This window comes from Leuciscus leuciscus (assembly GCF_965113295.1).
Source record: "Leuciscus leuciscus genome assembly, chromosome: 1".
Taxonomy (NCBI): domain Eukaryota; kingdom Metazoa; phylum Chordata; class Actinopteri; order Cypriniformes; family Leuciscidae; genus Leuciscus; species Leuciscus leuciscus.
The window spans coordinates 41,203,495-41,222,343 of record NC_138725.1 but is presented as its reverse complement, the minus strand read 5'-3'; the positions used below and the strand labels follow the sequence as shown (position 1 = coordinate 41,222,343).

General features: G+C 37.1%; 1 protein-coding gene across 5 annotated transcripts in view; it reads left to right on the top strand.

The window, feature by feature from the left end:
• sun1b (Sad1 and UNC84 domain containing 1b) overlaps positions 1-18,849 on the top strand; it is a 42,728-nt gene that overhangs the window by 13,204 nt on the left and 10,675 nt on the right. For 4 of the 5 annotated variants that reach the window (XM_082137370.1, XM_082137369.1, XM_082137368.1 and 1 more), the window contains 8 exons: positions 11,463-11,678; positions 13,136-13,326; positions 14,151-14,384; positions 14,668-14,748; positions 15,724-15,855; positions 16,090-16,188; positions 16,478-16,571; positions 17,133-17,191. In XM_082137370.1, coding sequence (XP_081993496.1) covers positions 11,536-11,678; positions 13,136-13,326; positions 14,151-14,384; positions 14,668-14,748; positions 15,724-15,855; positions 16,090-16,188; positions 16,478-16,571; positions 17,133-17,191 — 1,033 coding nt within the window. In that variant the 5' untranslated portion in view covers positions 11,463-11,535. The remainder of the gene's footprint in view (positions 1-11,462; positions 11,679-13,135; positions 13,327-14,150; positions 14,385-14,667; positions 14,749-15,723; positions 15,856-16,089; positions 16,189-16,477; positions 16,572-17,132; positions 17,192-18,849) is intronic. The other variant, XM_082137371.1, reaches the window with a different exon arrangement.

Sequence of the window (18,849 nt, the reverse complement as noted above, 5' to 3'; positions counted from 1 at the left end):
AAGAGATATTGATTTGAGATGAAACCGATTTAAAATCGTACCAGTTTGTCATTTTCTAATCCATTAGTGTACAAAACAGTCGATGCAAAATGGCATTAATATTTTATTAGCTCACCAAACGCAAAACTTCCACAAAGAAAAAACATGGTTGTTATCTGGGAATTAGCCTTTCGCCGAGCCCCGCCCCCCTTAGTTACTGTTGCTACGTCCGACAAACAAATGGTCAAACACGACCAGCGCGACAGATTGCCATGACGGGAAGAGGTATACACGTGCGTGTCAATGACCTTTTTTTGAGCAATACCTCCGCGATATCCTCCAGATCGAGACAAAAGGGGTTACAGTATATGCAGTGGAGGGATATATTCAAAATATAAAAATACGCAATGAAGGAGACACGACTACTATCGAGGCTAATGCGAAATCTGAGAAACCCCATGACCTGTAAGTTACCTCAAATGCAACCAGCACAGCCTTGTGGACCAGTCATGCTCTTGCACTGCCGGGTAAGTTCTCTTTCATATGTTATGGTCTATTATTGTCTATTGCGAGTAGCTATTTTGTTAAAATACAAGGATATGTTAGATAGCCTACATGTGCGCCAAAGCCATTCAAAGCTAACTAACATTTCTCTGTTGTTTTGAGAATAGCCGTTTTGAGAATCAGAATTAGAATGTTTTATTTCCATTGTTGTTGATGAACAGAATTCACAAATAGGAAATTGCTTTGGCTTAAAGGGTGCATAACAGATAATATAATAAAATCAAATAGATAAAACAAAACTTAAGGCATTCAGATATCCATTTTATTTTCGTAATGTTCGACACATTTAACTGGGAGTGGGGCCGTCCACACTGTTTTATCCATTGTAGGCACCGCTCACGTTGTGTTTTCGGCTTTGGGAATGGAAAGAACACAACTCCTCCAGACAATCTCTCGGGGTATCTAGTGTCCGATTTACAAACGCCGTGGGCGCACCGCTTCACCATCTTGCTTGTAGTCAATGTTTGTCGGACCTGCTCATATAGTAACGGTTGCTATGATGTGTGATTGGGGGAGGGGGAGGGGCCGGCGCAGCAATTGACCAATCAGAAGGAAGTATTCCACGGAGCCGTATAATAAATTACAATACAAGTAATATTGCAGAATATCATATTGCTTACGAATGTAATAATTGTCTTATTGTAGTATTATTTAAAAATCAGTGCATTCTTATATAGGTATTGACAGTGAGTTTGACTGAATCAATATCATGGTAAGGTGAAGGAAGAGGGATAAAGTATTTGAGATAGTAAGTGGGAAGCGAGTGATTGGTCAAGAGGGTCAGCTGATGCAGTAATGATACTGAAGTGGAGCAAGACGCTGCTTGTTGACCGTAGAACAGGAGCTGATGTTAAGCCCACTCAGACCCTGTAGTGCCTCTCTGAAATAAAGCCCTGAGCTCAGACGCTCGTGAGCCCTGAGGTCCTTAATCTCACTGTGAGCTTCATGTGTTCTCCCTAATCAGATTTCCTCCTGTCATTCTGCCGTGTGTGTGTGTGTGTGTGTGTGTGTGTGTGTGTGTGTGTGTGTGTGTGTGTGTGTGTGTGTGTGTGTGTGTGTGTGTGTGTGTGTGTGTGTGTGTGTGTGTGTGTGTGTGTGTGTGTGTGGAAGATGGATTCTGGGGAGGTGGTGGACATTTGTAAGTCTGCATCTGCACTAAAAAGTGTGCTAATCGAGTAATTAAGATACTAATATGGTCTTAACCATGCATGATGCTGCAATAAAATGTCAAGCAGTAAATCTCTGCGGTGTTGAGTGTCATTCACAGTTCACACTGATGCTGATGTGCAGCTACAATGCCAAATCCTTCATTTTCAAAAAGATTTTGTTCAGAATGCTTGAAATAGTTTTAGACCCTTATAAATTGTGCCTGCTGCTTATGAATTTCATTGCAAAGCTAAGATGTTAATAATATGTTTTTGAAATTATGGGCTTGATAATAAAGGAATGCATGGAAACTCCTTCTAGACTGTTTAAAAAAGCTTCCCAGAATGCAGTTGCGCAGAAGAAATCTGTTGTATTTGTTTGCAGACTTTAGTGTTTAAAATTGTATAAGCTAGTTGTTGTTGTTTACTTCAAGTAAATGTTTTCTAAATGAACTTTGGGGTTTAATGATGGTTTAGAGCTTGAAAATAAAGACATTAAAGGGTTAGTTCACCCCAAAATGAAAATTCTGTCATTAATTACTCATCCTCATGTCATTACAAACTAGGGCTGCACGATTTGGGGAAAATGTCATATTGCGATAATTGAGGTCAATATTGCGATTGCGATATGCGATATAATAAACAAATGATTTCATGAGTCAACTTGCTTGGTTCTCAAGGAAAATAAATGCACACACAGATTAGTGATAATCTGCCTAAAGAAAAAAGTTATTTAGTCAAGAGCAGTGAGTGTTTTTCTCTGTTCCCTTTGTTCTTTGATTAACTTTAGCGACGGATATAATTTGTGGCTAGTGTGTTCTGTCCCTTTAAGACCAGCCGCTGCTGTCAGAGACGCAGATCTCACACGAGCCTCATTCTCTCACGAGTCACAAACTCTTCACGTTCATCATAAGACTACTCTTATGTTATGAAGATACATACTCGACAAAAAGACATTTTGGCATAATTGTGTGTTATTGTTCGTTCAAGCTCGAAAGAGAACTGTATTCTGTCATGCTGTACTGTGCGCACGCACGATATTAGCGCAAGTCTTTCTGTGTGTCACAGTCAGGACATTCACAGGCAGCGCGTTCATTTTGGCATACATGTGTGTTGTTCGTTCTACCGCGAAAGAGAACTTGATACTGGTGCGCGTCTATCTGTGGGGCGTGTGTGTGTGTCAGGATGACATTCACTGACAGCGCATTCTTTTTTTGTCTTATCGCGCATGAATGGTTTAAAAGCATTTGCATGAATAATAGCGGGATCATGTAACACTAGCCAAAGGATGCCAAAAATGAACAGATGCTGCGTTAATTGTGTTAACAGCGCTAATTTGTTTATTTAATATAAAATCGCAGCATTTTGCGTCATATAATCGCGTAGGCTTGACATCGCGATTGCGATTGCGATACGATTAATCGTGCAGCACTATTACAAACCCGTAAGACCTTCGTTTATCTTCAGAACACAAATGAAGATATTTTTTGATGAAATCTGAGAGGTTTCTGAACCATCCATAGACAGCAACTTTCAAGGCCCAGAAAAGGTAGTAAAGACAATGTTAAAATAGTCCATGTGACTACAGTGGTTCAACCTTAATGTTATGAAGCGACAAGAATACTTTTTGTGTGCAAAAAACAACAAAAATAATGACTTTATTTAACAATTTCTACTCTTCCATGTCTACGCTGATCACGTAATAAACACAGTGCAGCGCTTCCAGTTTCTACGTCAGAACGCCGGCTCATTATATCATAACTATCCCTTTAAGACAGCCATACATATCAGTATTGTAATTTTACAGTTGTACTGTAAAACAAAATGATTTATTTTAAATACTTTATTTTACAATGAAATATTAAATTAGTAAAAATTCGTATTGGCAATTTTATCAGAATTTCATCTGATAAAACTATTATTATTCGTTATTTGTTTTGTTTTTTATAGAAAAAACGCAATTCGATTTTTATTTTTATTTTTTTTTCACAATTGTGCAGCCCTAGTTCATTGTTTGTTTCTATACAATTATTTTTAGTTTCTGTATTCATTAGTAGTATTTTTTTTTTCTTTGATTGTAACAGAGCCCTTTCATTTCCTGTGCCAATAATAAACCAGCTGCAAAGCCAGAAATCTTTCAGGATTTATAACATGGATGATGTCATATTGCTGAAGGTTAGAGATTGTGTTTGTTGAAGATAAAGTGCCTTCTAGTAATTCTGTGAAGTTTTAGCTTTAGGAGGGGTGCGTTTTATTCAAGCTAATCTGATTTGGCGCAGATCCAGTAGGTATTTCTCACAGGAAGACACAGCCTTTAAGGAACTGTTATTTTAAGATGTTACTCATTTCCGTTTCTTGGTTTATTTTGTGCTTTTGTGTTCTGGGTGCTGTGGTGTTGTTTACGCATGACTTGTTGCCCAGCTCCATTGTTGATAGGGGTCTAACGATGCCCACATGTCACGATTAGATACATATCACGATACTGAACTCACGATACGATATTATTGTGATACTCCAAGACATATGGTAAAAGGTTAACACAAAAATGTACTGTTGATTAAAATGCTAATTTTGGTTTTACATTGGGTGTGTAAATGAATAGGCCTGGACTTGGTGCTGATAACCCAATGCACAGGACTATAGTGACACCAGAATAAAAATATTCATGATTCTAAAGCTGAAAATACAGAATTATTTTAGATGAATATGCTTACACTGTCACTGACTAGATATATTTAAAATGATAATATATTTAAACTTTTTACTGGTAAAATAAGACATTATATTTGGCATTATCAGGACCCACAAATATTCCCCCATTGCATTATTATACATTATATTCAACATTATAAATAGTAGATTACTGTACTGACACTAAAACTCTGAAAAATTGAATTTGTTCATTTTTATTTTGGGTGAACTATACACAATACATATTGTTGCATTTTTTTATTGCGACATATTGTGACACGATATAGTGTTACACCCCTAGTTGTTGATAATAATATTTTGGTCTGATTTGTGAATCAAGTTGTTAATTAGTGATTGCTGCTGAATAAGTAATATTTTAATTTGGCCTTTTTGAGATTTATTTGGCCATGTCAACTGGCTTGGAATCAGTTTTGAAGAGAAGTGTGTCTATTTTACAAATCTACAAGCAGTTTTGTCTATAAAAGTATTCTGATTTCATACACACCATCGTTGAAAAGTTTGGGGTCGATACGATTTTTTAAATGCTTTTGAAAGAAGTCTGTTATGTTCACAGAGGCTGCATTTAGGCTATTTGATAAAAAAGACAGTAAAATAGTAATATTGTGAATAGGGCTGGGAATCGATGAAAAAAAAATCAACTAATTAATCGCACAATTTGCTGTGATTAATCGCAATTAATCGCATTCCCCCCAAACTTGTAATCATCAATATTTAAACATAGAATCACTAATTAAATTAAACAACACACAAAAAAGGGGAAAAAATGAAAAATGTCCACACAAATTGGACAGAAAATAGCCCTATATTAAAATATTAAACATCAATATATCAATATATTATTCTTCATTCAGTTCTATGCAACATACTCAGATTTAACAGATTTATTTTTGACCAATTATCAAAATAAAGTATAGTCATACAAAGCTATTATTACCAGAGCACGTGATCAGAGCAGGTAATTTTACCATTGTTGCCCAGTATGACTATACCAGCTCAGCAAACAGAGAACTACTACTACTACTACTGAGAAATGTCACATTATTTGAGTGGACTTTGCTTTTCCAGTGCGTGATCGGTACATGATTGGAGCATTTGGGCTGTTAACGACAAAGCAGAATGCGCAGCGCAAACACGGAGCTCACGGAACATTGAGCAGAGAGCACACACACACACACACACACACGGAACGGAGAGCATGGCGCACACACAGTGCGGAAAAGACCCACTCGTGAAGTTACTAAACAAGCTGCGCGAGAATGAAACCTGATCGCCGAACACGGAGGAGCGGGACGGCATATTTCCGGCCTTTTCAATAGCAGCCGCAACAGGAAGTCATTAAAACGAGCCCCCCCCCCCCCAAAAAAAGTGCTGCGTCAATTGCGTTATTTTTTTTTTAATGCGTTAAACATCTCAAATGAATCGCAAAGATTAACGCGTTAATTCCCCCAGCCCTAATTGTGAAATATTATTACAATTGTAATTAGGGGTGCGCTGATCCGATACTTTTTGCCGGATTGGGTATCGGCCAGACGAGACCGATCCAAATCCGATATTGTGCGTATGTTATTGTTATACAACACAAAAAGCACAAAATCATTACAAAGCACCATCATGTTATATTTCATAGACAGTATATAAACTGGACACAGCGACCCCATTGGATTCAACGGAGACAAGTGAAGTCAATTAGAAGCATTCACTTCCTGATGGTCGAGCGTACTGCGCAGACTCAAACTGAGCTTGACGACGTATATGTGACGTGAGCAACCTGTCTGTCTTCTAGTAGCTGTGCCAAGAGAAATCTGAATCATTCCCTTCCAAAACTTGCAGAGACGGAGAGTGTGAGTAGGAGGTGTCCATGAGCTAGGAGCAGGAGAAACTTTTGCTAAGTATTCTGATAAATTTCTTTGTCATTTTGCCTCCATGTCCCCCCGATTGCCTGCGAGCTTCTCCTCCTGTCTATACGGTAATTCTCTACTGTGCGACAGAGAGTCGCGTGGTTATGACGCAATCGTTAGCCTATTTTTACAAAAACTGCATCTATGGGGCCATAACGTAAGATACAAGGTAATGGAGCCTTTTATACATTTTCGTGTTTCTTTAGAAATAAATAATGGACAAATGGAGTCTTTAAACGCCTCAGATGTAAAGTTATTCGCTGTTAAAGTGACGCCAAAATGAATGGGAGTCAATGGGATGCTAACAGCAGGTGATGGTCCGCTAGCCAATGGCGGCGCCCGGGGAAACTTCAATATAATATGAAACCCTGCCCCCCTGGTTATATTCCAAGTTTTCTGAAGCCATTACATAGTCTAATGTGAGGTACAAATGAATATTTAAGTCGTTAAATTCAAGTTCGCGTAAGTGCTTCCCTCCGCTGCCGCTGTCAGTCATTTTCGGCAGTGAACACGATGAAACTCTCTCCAAGATGATTCAATGTTCCTATTATTATACTGTAGATCTGTAGATAAAGGTCTATGGTTTTGCATAAAAGGACTTCATCTGGCTGGAGTTTCACATGTTACTTTCTCCCGGATGCCTGTTAGATCACAACACTGGAGTAGAGAGCACTACTGTTCTGAAATTAAAACTGTTAAAAGGCTCTAACTAATTGCATAATATATAACACAGGGTTCCCACGGGTCCTTGAAAGTTTGTGAATCTGAAAAAACATTTGTTTAAAAATAAATAAATAAACATAGATACTAGGGTTGGGCGGTATTACGGTAATATCGGATACCGCGGGATCTTAAAATAGCACCGGTATCAGTTTCAATACCGTCATTACCGGCACTTATATAGCCTATAATATATATAATTTATTTATTGCCTATAAATTGCAGTTTGGCAATATTTCTGGTTCCAACCGCATGAGAAGGGAGAGGCGGTAAATACAAGAGATGTAAACACCTCTAACCTAATGTCGTATCTCCAAAACAACCGCCCACTCACTGCTGCCAGGATGCATTTTGTTCTCGAGTTCATTAAATAAGCGCATTAAGTTTCGTATTTGTTAAAATATTATAATGTTATTTTTTCCATCTTTGTTGATTATGAAAAGTGAACGGCACAAATAAGATGGGATGCATCGGGAGTCAGACGATTTGACCACTTCAATAAATTTCGTTTTGTAAATGGCCTCTTTAAAACGAATTTCGTTTTGTATATATTGTTTCTTAATTTTAATACATTTTTCATCAACCAATTTCCTGGATAATCATGACATGATGGGCATGCCGCGGTCACTTGCATTGAAATCTCATAAATTAACCGAAACTCAGTGTAGGCTATGCCTCACAGACATGGCAAATATATATAAATAAAGCTTGAAATTTATTTAAACGAAACAATTCAAAACGAAAGAAATAGGCTACTCACTGATTAGGCTGAGTAACCCATGATGTGCATTTCTCTCTAGGCGCGTTCATACGGAGATGCGATCGTCAATTTCATTAAACGAAACCATTCAAAACGAAAATAAATAGACTAGCCTAACGTACCCTCTGTAATCCATGATGTGCATGTCTCTCTATAGCGTTCAGATGCCGATCGTCAATTTCTTTAAACGAAACAATTCAAAACGAAAAAAAAAAAGGCCACTCTCTGATTGTGTAATGATGTGCATTTCTCTCTATAGGCGCGTTCACTACAGAGATGGCGATCGTCAACTTCCATCTTTGCAGAAAAGTTGTATTAATAAAAATCAATGGACACGTGTCACCGGATTACAGAGGCACTTTTTGCTTGTTGCACGCACACAGATATTATGTTGAATAATGGTGGGCTCCGGCTCATAATAACAGTTAATGCCGTCGGCCTGACTCAGACACAACGTGCAGGGGTTGGGCTTGATTTTTTATTTATTTTTTGCCCGATCTGGCATTCAGTTTCTGAACGGTGTAGGCACAAGCCAACAGTTTGGTGACGCCGTCTGAGCCCATTATGTCATAATTTTTAATTAGTCACGGTAATACCGTATACCCCGGTAAAATAGGGAGGAGGTTTGACGGTATCAAAATTCGAATACCGCCCAAGCCGAATAGATACAGGTTCTTGAAAGTGCTTGAATTTATTTTGTGCAAGAAGTTTTCTGGAATAAATTCCATATTATTCCCTCCGGTCCGCTAATGTGTTATTTCTCCAACACTTCATGGCCTATGCATAATAGCTTGCTTGATTTACGTTAGTTACACGCATTTACGTTAAGTGTTTCCCGGATAAGGTACTTTGTGGACAGTATGGGATGTACCGAATACACTTCAGTTTTATGCAAAACAGAAATACGACAAATAGAATATCAGATCTCTGTCGTATGGCCAAAAATAAATGCAAAAAGCTTTGAAACATGAAAACTGTAACAATGTATCTAACAAGGTAACACAACGTAACCTTGCTCTCACTTGAAATGTGTTCCCACATTAAGTCCTTAAATTTGAGGGCACTGGACCTGGAAAGTCCTTGAAAGGTCCTTGAATTTGAAGTTAACCAAGGTGTGGGAACCCTGATAACACTACGCATCAATATCTCTTCCCTTTGTGCTTTGAACTTTTCAATGCGAAGTGCTGTCGCTGTGCACTGTGACTCCATGTCTCTTCAAGCACATCATTCTGCGCACGAAATGCGCATAAGCGTTTCGTGCCGCTTGGAGTCTTTCATATTACAATACTTTTGAGCAACGAAAGTTTATTGATAGCCTTAGTTGTTCTGTCCTATCTATCATATGTTGCTGCTTTATTAAAAAGTTGCGCTTAAAATTTTAAAAGAAATGTCTTTTAATTATAAAGTAGCCTATATATTTTGTCCGTATTTTGTTTTACAAAGTTAGGAAAATCATGTTTAAGTCAAGCTTAAAAGCCTTTCTCAAAAGAATAATCACAGTCTCTTCCCCACAGTCAAGCATACAGATACAGTTTATTAGGTAATTCAGCACTTTTTTGAATTATTAGTATCGGATTGGTACGATATTTTAGTCTCGGATTGGTACTCGCCGTTATCGGCCAATACTGAATCCCAGGTATCGGAATCGGTATCGGAGGCAAAAAAGGCGGATTGTGCCACCCCTAATATTAAACTGTAATTTATTCCTGTGATCAAAGCTGTATTTTCAGCATCATTACTCCAGTCTTCAGTGTCACATGATCCTTCAGAAATCATTATAATATGATGATCTGCTGCTCAAGAAACATTTCTTCTTATGATTGCTGTGTAATTTTTTTTCAAAGGTTTAATAGACACAGGCGAATCGTTGTCATTTAGGAAAGAGATTACGTGGGTGTTTGAATCTTTCATCAGAATCATACAGCTTAGCATGGCAGTGCCACACTTTTGGCTCATGTTTATGGAATAATTTCAGAATCAGAATGAGATTTATTGCCAGTCATAAGAACCTGTTCTAAATGTCGATGAACTGGGGATTCAATCAGACACGTGCATTTCTATTCCGCTTATTGTTTCCTATTCCAGCTGAGAAATAAAACACGTGTGTATTGTACATTTTGCTAATAAATGTGCCATATGTGTAATTTTTAAACCTACAATTAATGATGGCAATAACTGTAAAGTGACCATTGTAATGGGGTAATCAAATGTAGGCTGTAAGTTTAATAGATTTAATAAAGTTTAGATGAGTGAATGTGTGTTCCTTTTACTTTTCCTATTTAGTCCATGCTTTTAGTTTTTATACATTTTATTTTTAGTTTAGTCAATTTAACTTCTGCTTTTTTAGATTGTAATGTTGTTGTTACAATGTTAGAATGTAATGTGATTTTTTTACCCTTTTTTTGCGCTTAATATAGTATTCTGATGTTTATGAAAGCGTTCATCAGTTTGTTTAGCAGTGTGTTTGAGTATTTATTTCATTTATCTAGACATTTGCATATTCTTGGTTCTCTGATGTCATTTAATGGTCACATGAATATTGAAGTTTTATTTTGATTTGTTTCCTTTTAAAATTATTTATTTTCATTTTACATTTTTAGAATTTAAGTAATTATAACGGTTCACTTTTCGTCATGTCACAAACCCCCTGTAGTTCCCTTCAGGTGTTCACAAATCATTTTTGTTTTTGTGCATTTATGCAAGTATTGAATGCAATGTGAATCACTGATAGTTGTGTTTGCTTTGTAACATCTTTAACTTTTAGTTTATACCAAAACATCTCACACCAACCAGCTACTTCATTCATTCATTCATTCATTCATTTAAAGCTTTTTAACTTTTTTCATCTTTAGCCAAGATTTAATGTGATTTTTGTTTCAACAAAGACTTTCTTGCAGCAAGTTAGAGGTATTGAGCTAGTCAGGTTTGTGCGCAGTTGTCATCTTGCCAACTCTTTCTCCCATTTCTTTGATGGAGGATTGTGACTCCTGTAGAGTTGCCCTAGGCCTCTTTTGTGCCTCTTTTCCCTTACTGCAACACCCGGTTTGAAAGGTCGGGCGATTTTGGGCAGGTGCATAACTCACATTTGTCACCTGTAATTATAGCTTTAGAGAGCTTTAAAAGTATATTCATTGCTTTGAAAAGTTCATAATGTTCCATCGGTTTGGAATGTTCCTGTGTCTTTCAAATTCAGATTTAGAATTTTTTCTTCCAGTATTATTACTCTTTTTTTTTTTTGTTCAGTGCATGTGCCAAATTTGAATGGATTCATTCTGGATTATATAATTTTTTTACTACTGACATTATCAGAAGATAAAACTTGTTTACATGAGCAGCTATAATCAACAGGTTATATCTAGGGATGCACCAATATGAACATTTTGTCCGATAACCGATAATTCTTTAAATGATAGCCGATGTATTGGCTGATAAATTCAAAACCATCATGGCGAACAGTGTGCATCTGAAGCGTCTCAGCTGAAGGAAATAATCCATTATTTATCGCCTTTAATTTACTGGCCTAATTTTTTTATTGGGTCAATAACATTAAAAATGAACCTATATCGTCCGATACTGATATGGTGGCCAATATATCGTGCATCCCTAGTTATATTACATGTGACAATTTTATGTAGCATTTGAAAATCTTATATCTGAATTTACATGTTTTTTTCCTCTCTTCAGTTCAAGTTACTCGTCCGCAGCCCTCGAGTTTGAGAAGGAGCACAAAATCAATCCTGTGTACGACTCGCCCAGAATGTCACGGCGTAGTTTGAGACTACAGACAAGCAGTGGTTTCTATGGTGACAACAGCTTCACTGAGCTCAAGGGGAATCACAATGTCAGCTCCTACAAGCAGACCAGCACCACCAGCAGCAGCAGCATCAGCAACGTCAACAGGTCAGATGTTCATCTCTCTGTCAGTTTGAGATAACTAACCGAGGGTAAAACATGACGACTTATCAGTAAACCCGCACAGCCTCATGTCAGCACAACTACGTGAGGACAAAATTATCAAAACTCTGTTTTTGCCAAATGAATCATGTAACAATTATGTGGCAAATAAATCTCTTAAAGCCATTACATTTATCCATTTATCTTGTTACTGTGGACATCTTTGCGTCAAAGAAGGGAGGTTCATCTTAAAATGTATTATTATATGCATTGAATTATGCTATTCCGCAACTTTAGATTTAAGAAATATACAAGTAGTGACATTTAGCATTACAACTTGCACTAGTAAGAAAGGTTGTCCTGCAATTATTGACATGTTAGTGCTTGAGTTAAATGAATGAAGAAAAATGAATGACATAGTGAAAATACCATATTTTCAACCTTACAGAAATCCCCCCCAAAAGATATGTTTGTGTGATCAGCCTGGCAGCACATATTTGACATGACTTGCAGCAAGTTCGTACACAACTTACCTGCCAGGACCCATTAAAGAAGTTTAAGCATGCACATTTATTGAATTGTTTTTTTAAATAAAGTGGACGAGTAGTATTTTGTCTTTCAGTATATAGTATTAATTAATACATGCATTAGTTGCATAGTGGTTAGTGCATATGTGGGTGATGCAGTCTAGAAATATGATATGTCCTAAACCCCAAAGCTTTTAGTCAGAGTGGACAGGATGTTTAATTTGACACAAATGTCCAACAACGTTGACTCCCAATACACTACCGTTCAAACAACGTTCAAAAATGTATATGTGGAAAAAACGATGTTTCAACCTTCAAGGCAAATTTGATATATTATGTCATGACACCTTTAAATTCATCAAAAGTGACTGCAGTAGCATTGATAGTGTTACAAAAATGTTTCATTTCAAATAAATGCTGGACTTTAGCACTGTCTTTCTATTAATCAAAGAACCCTGAAAGAAATGTATAACAATTTCCACAAAAACATTTAGCAGCACAGCTTTTTTAACATTAATAATAAGAAATGTTTCTTGAGCAGCAGATCATCATATTATAATGATTTCTGAAGGATCATGTGACACTGAAGACTGGAGTAATGATGCTGAAAATTCAGCTTTGATCAGGAATAAATTACATTTGACTATATATTAGATAATTATTTTACTTAGTAATAATATTTCACAAAATGTATACTGTATTTTTATTCAAATAAACCGAATTCCTTCCATTAGCAAAAATGAACAGTGACTTTTGCCATTAATGATCATGTGATCTTCCCTCATGATCCTCACTATCAGAGGAAAATATTCTTTACATATTTCCGTATGCCACATGAGAAAAAATTGTGGCAGCCAGCAACAAATGACTTTGTTTAGGGTGTAATAGAAGTGCATTGTGATCCTTTGAAATTACCCAGTGTATTTTGTCCCGCAGGTCTGTGCGGAGCCGGAGGCAGCAGCAGGGCTCGTCCATGTACGAGTCTCAGATCGTGACTCAGACTCCACAGAACGATCAGAGCACATCAGACCTGAGCTTCAACAGTACAGCCAGTGATGCGTCTCTGATCTCCAGCCTGCTGGACAAGTCCACGCTCAGACAGAGCTCCGCCACACACATGTACTCTGGTCAGTGGCCTTTCACGAGTACGCACAGACAACATGAAGTCAAAACACATTTACATTTTAAATTCTGCACGAATAATTAGTGCTTATAATTCAGGAAGTTTGTGAAAACTGGCAAAATGTAATTGTTGTCATTTTAGGCAAATGTCACGCTGTAGCTATTGCTTATATAAGCCTGACTATATAAACTATGCATAAACAACTGTTTATGTTGGAAGTTCAAGATTTTGTTTAAGTTAGCAGAGTAAATAACTCTAGGCCAGGTCATCATCTGTCCTCTGTTTCTCACATCAGTTTAAAAAAGGACCTTTTTTACATTTTCAACTTTCTTTAGTGTGTAATGTTGCTGTTTGAGCATGAAAAAGCTCTGCAAAGTTACAAAGCACAAAGTCACTCCGAAGGGAGTTATTCTCTATATCAGTAAACTGTTTCTGAAATCCCTGAAAGCCTCAGTTGTAGTCTTGAGTTTTCTTTCTAGGGACAAACATGTCACAATATTCCTCATTTAAATAATTCCCACTTAAGGCATACGCAAAATAAATGTGCCAGGCCTGGTTGAGTTAGTAGTGTGATAAAACTTGTTCTTATGGTAATGGCCGTGACATTCCTGAAACGCACTCAAAGCGGTTAACCAATCACAACACACTGGTCCAGCCAACCAATCAGAGTACATTGCATATTCTAGTAGACCCAGGAACAAAATCAAGACTTTGTAAAAGGGCATAAATGGCTTCTTTAACAGTGTGCTTTGACTCTTGTTATTAATCTGTTTTCTATTTTTCCTATTTTTCTATTTATAAATCTATTATTCCTAATGTTGTGTTCAGCACGGAGACGAAGAACTGCTCACAGCTCTCTGTTGGAGAATGGAGATGCCAGTAAAACGGAGGCGCACGCTAATCTGGCTAACGGCTACATCTGCAAGGACTGCTCGTTCCACGCAGACGGGAAGGAGGGGGAAACGGTGTTTACTTTACCGTACTCCGCATCTTCAGCGCATCAGACAGCTGTAGATGCCGCTATGACCACCTCTCTGAAAAGTGTTGACAATGACAGGACAGGTGAGGAGGGCATCCATCTAGTCAATTCGCAAACATCGCTACCGTTTTTATGCTTCTCCATAATTATTTAAAAAACTTAATGTACCATAAAATTGTGCTTGTTTAATGTTTTTTTACATGTTGTTGAACATCTGTATTTCTGGTTCACCATGAATGTTTGAAGTAGACCAATAATAAGCAAATTATATGCAAATTCATGCCCGCTTGCTCTTTTGAATGAAGTGAAATGCATGCTGGGATTTTAGGTGAGCAGGGGTTGATTTTTGTGGTACGTGTGTTTCAGCTCATGACAGCTACTGTGGCAGTGTGAACGTGCGAGATCTGGTGACCGCAGACAGACATCTCAATCTCAACGGCTCCCTCTGTAAGTACACAGTCCTTCAGCGCACAAGCAGATTCAGCGGCAGACATTTATTAAATAACTACGGCTAATGAACCATCAAAACATATGATGGGGATTTTTGTGTGGACATTTTTCAGTAGTGAAAGGGCATCAACAGGATTTTTGTGGGGTCATTTGTTTTTGAATGGCTACTTTAAGGACAGAACCTAAGCCTGATGGTCAACAGAGCTTGTGATGGTCCTTTCTGAATGAGTTAAAGGACGACAAATTGTCCACTCGATGTTGTCATACAGAGTGTCATTGGTACAATAAATGTAATCTACACCTTTGAGACACTTCCTGCCTTTACATCTAAGTGTTTTTTTATTTATTAATTAAATGATGTATGTTATGTTTTCAGTCATTTTGAATGTATTATTTTATAGATTGATATTTTAACATACACTACCATTTAATAGTTTAGGGTCAGTATGATTTTTTTTTATGGTTTGTAAAAAAAAGTATTTTATTTGATCAAAAATACATTAAAAACAGTAATATTGTGAAATAATATTACAATTTAATAGAACTATTTAATAGAACTATTTAATATACGTGATCCTTCAGAACTCAATCTAATATACTGATTTGGTGCTCCAAACCATTTCTTATTATAATCAGTGTTGAAAACACCTGTTCTGCTTAATATTTCTGTGGAAACCATGATGCATTTCTTTTCAGGATTCCTTGATGAATAGAAAGTTTAAAAGAACAGCATTTCTTTGAAATAGAAATCTTTTGTAACATTATAAATGTTTTTGTCTCATTTGATCAATTTAATGCATCGCTGCTGAATAAAAGTGTTAATTTCTTTCAAAAATTATATATATTTTACTGACCCCAAACGGTAGTGTATCATTCTGAATATGTTATTTAATAAATGTATATTCTTGACTTTATTCATACAAGTTGTCTTCCTTTCCATGAGTTGTGATGCTGATGTTGATGTCATCACAGGCGATGACTGCAAAGGGAAGCAGCACATGGAAACACACATGGAAACACACATGGAAACACACATGGAGCATAAACGCTATTCCTTCACCCGCTACGTATTCACAGCCTTGTGGGCCCTTGTTTCTTACACAGGTTATACACCTTCAGATCTTTACACACCTTCCTAGTAGACATCGACTTCAGTGTCTCGCTTCAGGAGAGACGTTTTTGTGTTTTTTCTTTTTCTTTTTGTAAGCTTTCATGACATTACTTGTGTTATCTATCCATTTGTTCACTGAGAAAGTCTTCGCTATGGTGTAAGACACTAGAATGAAATTTGTGGGAAAGATAGCAGGATGTTGTCTGAATGTCTTCTGGTTAACTCAGGTTACGGTCTTCTGAGGGTTTGCCAAAGCTTCGGCTCTGCCGGTGCGTTTGTGACTCGGAAGCTGAAGTCCGTGCTGTGGTTGGCAGTGTGTTCTCCAGGTCGATATGATTCAGACTCCAGCATGCTCGCCTTTCTCTCTCACTTCCTTCTCTTTCTCACATCACTGTAGTTGTTGGCACAGTGAACCCATATGACTTCTTTCTGAAGACTGAAATCATTTTAACCAGCACTTCCTTCCTCAACTTTTCAGCTCTGGTGATTCGACTGCATCCATCTCTGTATCTGATTCTTTCACTAATAATTATTTTCCCTCAATCATTTAAACCTGTCAATGTGTAACATGGACTAACTATCCATCTATTTAACTTCCTCTTCTGCTCTGAACAGGGAAAGCAGCGACTGGCGCCTTCTGGTGGCTGGGAACAGGATGGTATCAGCTGGTGGCGCTCATGTCCCTGATCAACGTCTTTCTGCTCACCAGGTAAAAGTTAAAAGTGTTTGAGCCTTTATGTAAATATTGTGCTTTTGCTTATTTTTTTATATACCCTAGTCAGGTCAAGTCATCTTTGTTAAAGCGCTTTATACAATAGAAATTGTTTCGAAGTAGCTTCACGGTAATAAACTGGAAAATAACAATCACTGATACAAACTTTAGCAAATTTGAGACAAGCTCTAAAAAGATGATAGTATCCTTATTCAGCTCAGTTCAGTTCAGCGTTGATTCAGTTCTCTAACTGTAAAATTAATTTATTATGTGACAAGTTCAATTCAGCTTTGAGCAGCTCTACTGAAGACAATAGTGTCGTTATTCAGCTCCAGTCAGTTCAGGGTTGACAGTTCAGTTCAACAACAGGGTTGATGATGCAAAAAACAGTGTCATTATTCAGCTGAATTTAGTTCAACTTTTTTTTTCTCATCTGATAGTGTAAAGTGCAGTCAAATCCATAATATTGCTGGATATTAAGCACTAACTCTCGTTGGTCAGGATGCAAATATCATATATATCTTTTTGACTGTATTTTTCTCTCTCTCTGTCTGTCAGGTGTCTGCCCAAACTACTGAAGCTTCTTCTGTTTCTGCTACCCTTCCTGCTGCTGTTCGGTGAGATTTGATATTGTCATTAAAGGATTATTAGTACTTAATGTTAGCCTGGCTAACATCAGACCTCGTCTCATTGAGAGCCACATGTTCATTTTCTCGTATTTGAGGCGTGGTTTACAAATGCCCAGAGCCGTTTATTGGGCGCTACGAATGTCTATCAAATGCGCCTGTGCGTAGCTCATAGCCAATCGTTTCAATCATACCAGATGACGTATGTAGAGCGGCAGAAATTCGACGAGGAAGAAGACGAAATAAACTTGCGTTCTAAACTACTTAGAACACTATCTAAGGCTGCATCGAAAGGTAACTTCGCGTCTGATGCCATGTTGGATCCATAGATATAAACAAACTGCTTCGGTGTGTCGCATAGACGTCGTCATCGTCTTGCTGCTCCCTCCCCGTTCTGTGATTGGTTCCCTTTTTGAGGGGAAAATCTGGTCCATGGTGTCCAGGCTGCCTAGCAGTGTGAATAAAATCGCAGCAACCCAGGCTAACTTAATGTTAGGAATAATACAATTTATTGAATTTCAATGTAATTTCAAATTAATGTATTCAATCTATGAGATGTTGTATAGACCAATGGAAAACACTTTTACAGTGATGAACTGTAAACTGTAAGAGATGAACTTTTGTTACATGCTCTTACATGCACTTAGTGTAAAAAATCTGGAAAGAAATTAAAATATTCTGATTTTATAAAAAATCTAATCTAAACTGTCCTTTAGAGGTGGGACTACTTTTCCAGGTGGAAGACCTTTTGCTTATATTACTTACATGAAAATAGTCCTTCACAGATGCATCCAGTCCCTTCCTGCTATTCTCATGCTGACACCAAGCAGAAGTAACCGCATTTGATTGTTTAACTGCTTGCTTATACGTGTGTGTGTGTGTGTGTGTGTGTGTGTGTGTGTGTGTGTGTGTATACACATAGCTCTGTTCAAAAGGGTTTTTATTATTTTATTAGGGTAATAAATGTATTTATTCATCAAAGATTAAATTAAATGAATCAAAAATAAAGATATTCATTAAGTTACAAAATATTTATTTTTCAAATAAAATCAAAGAATCCAAAAAAAAAAAAAAAAAAGGTCACGTTTCCACAAAAATATGAAGCAGTACAACTTTCAGCATTGATAATAATAATGAATATTTCTTGAGAATCAAATCATCTTAGAACTGAAGATATTAGAACTGACACTGAAGACTGGAGTAATGATGCTGAACAATCAGCTTTGATCACAGGAATAAATTACACCTTAACATGTATTCAAACAGAAAACAGTTATTTTAAATTGTAATAATATTTCACAATATTACTGTTTTTACTGTATTCTTGATCAAATAAATAAACCATATTGGTTAGCATAAGAGGTTTCTTTCAGAAACAAAAGAAACTGTATATTTGGAGAAAAATGGTTGGTAAGTGATTCTGTTTCAGTAGACTCATATTAGTTCATACAATGTTTGCAAGTGTTGTTGTTATACTTCTGTGACCGTGTATTTGCATATTTTAAATGTATATTGAACTTGCTGCACTGCCCTACAAAACAAAAAGGCAGTAACTGCATTTTTGGTCAAAAATGAGTTATCATTTTCATGACATTCAAGGCATCCTTTGTTATGTGACAAAACATCTTATCTCAAATGTGTGTCGTTTT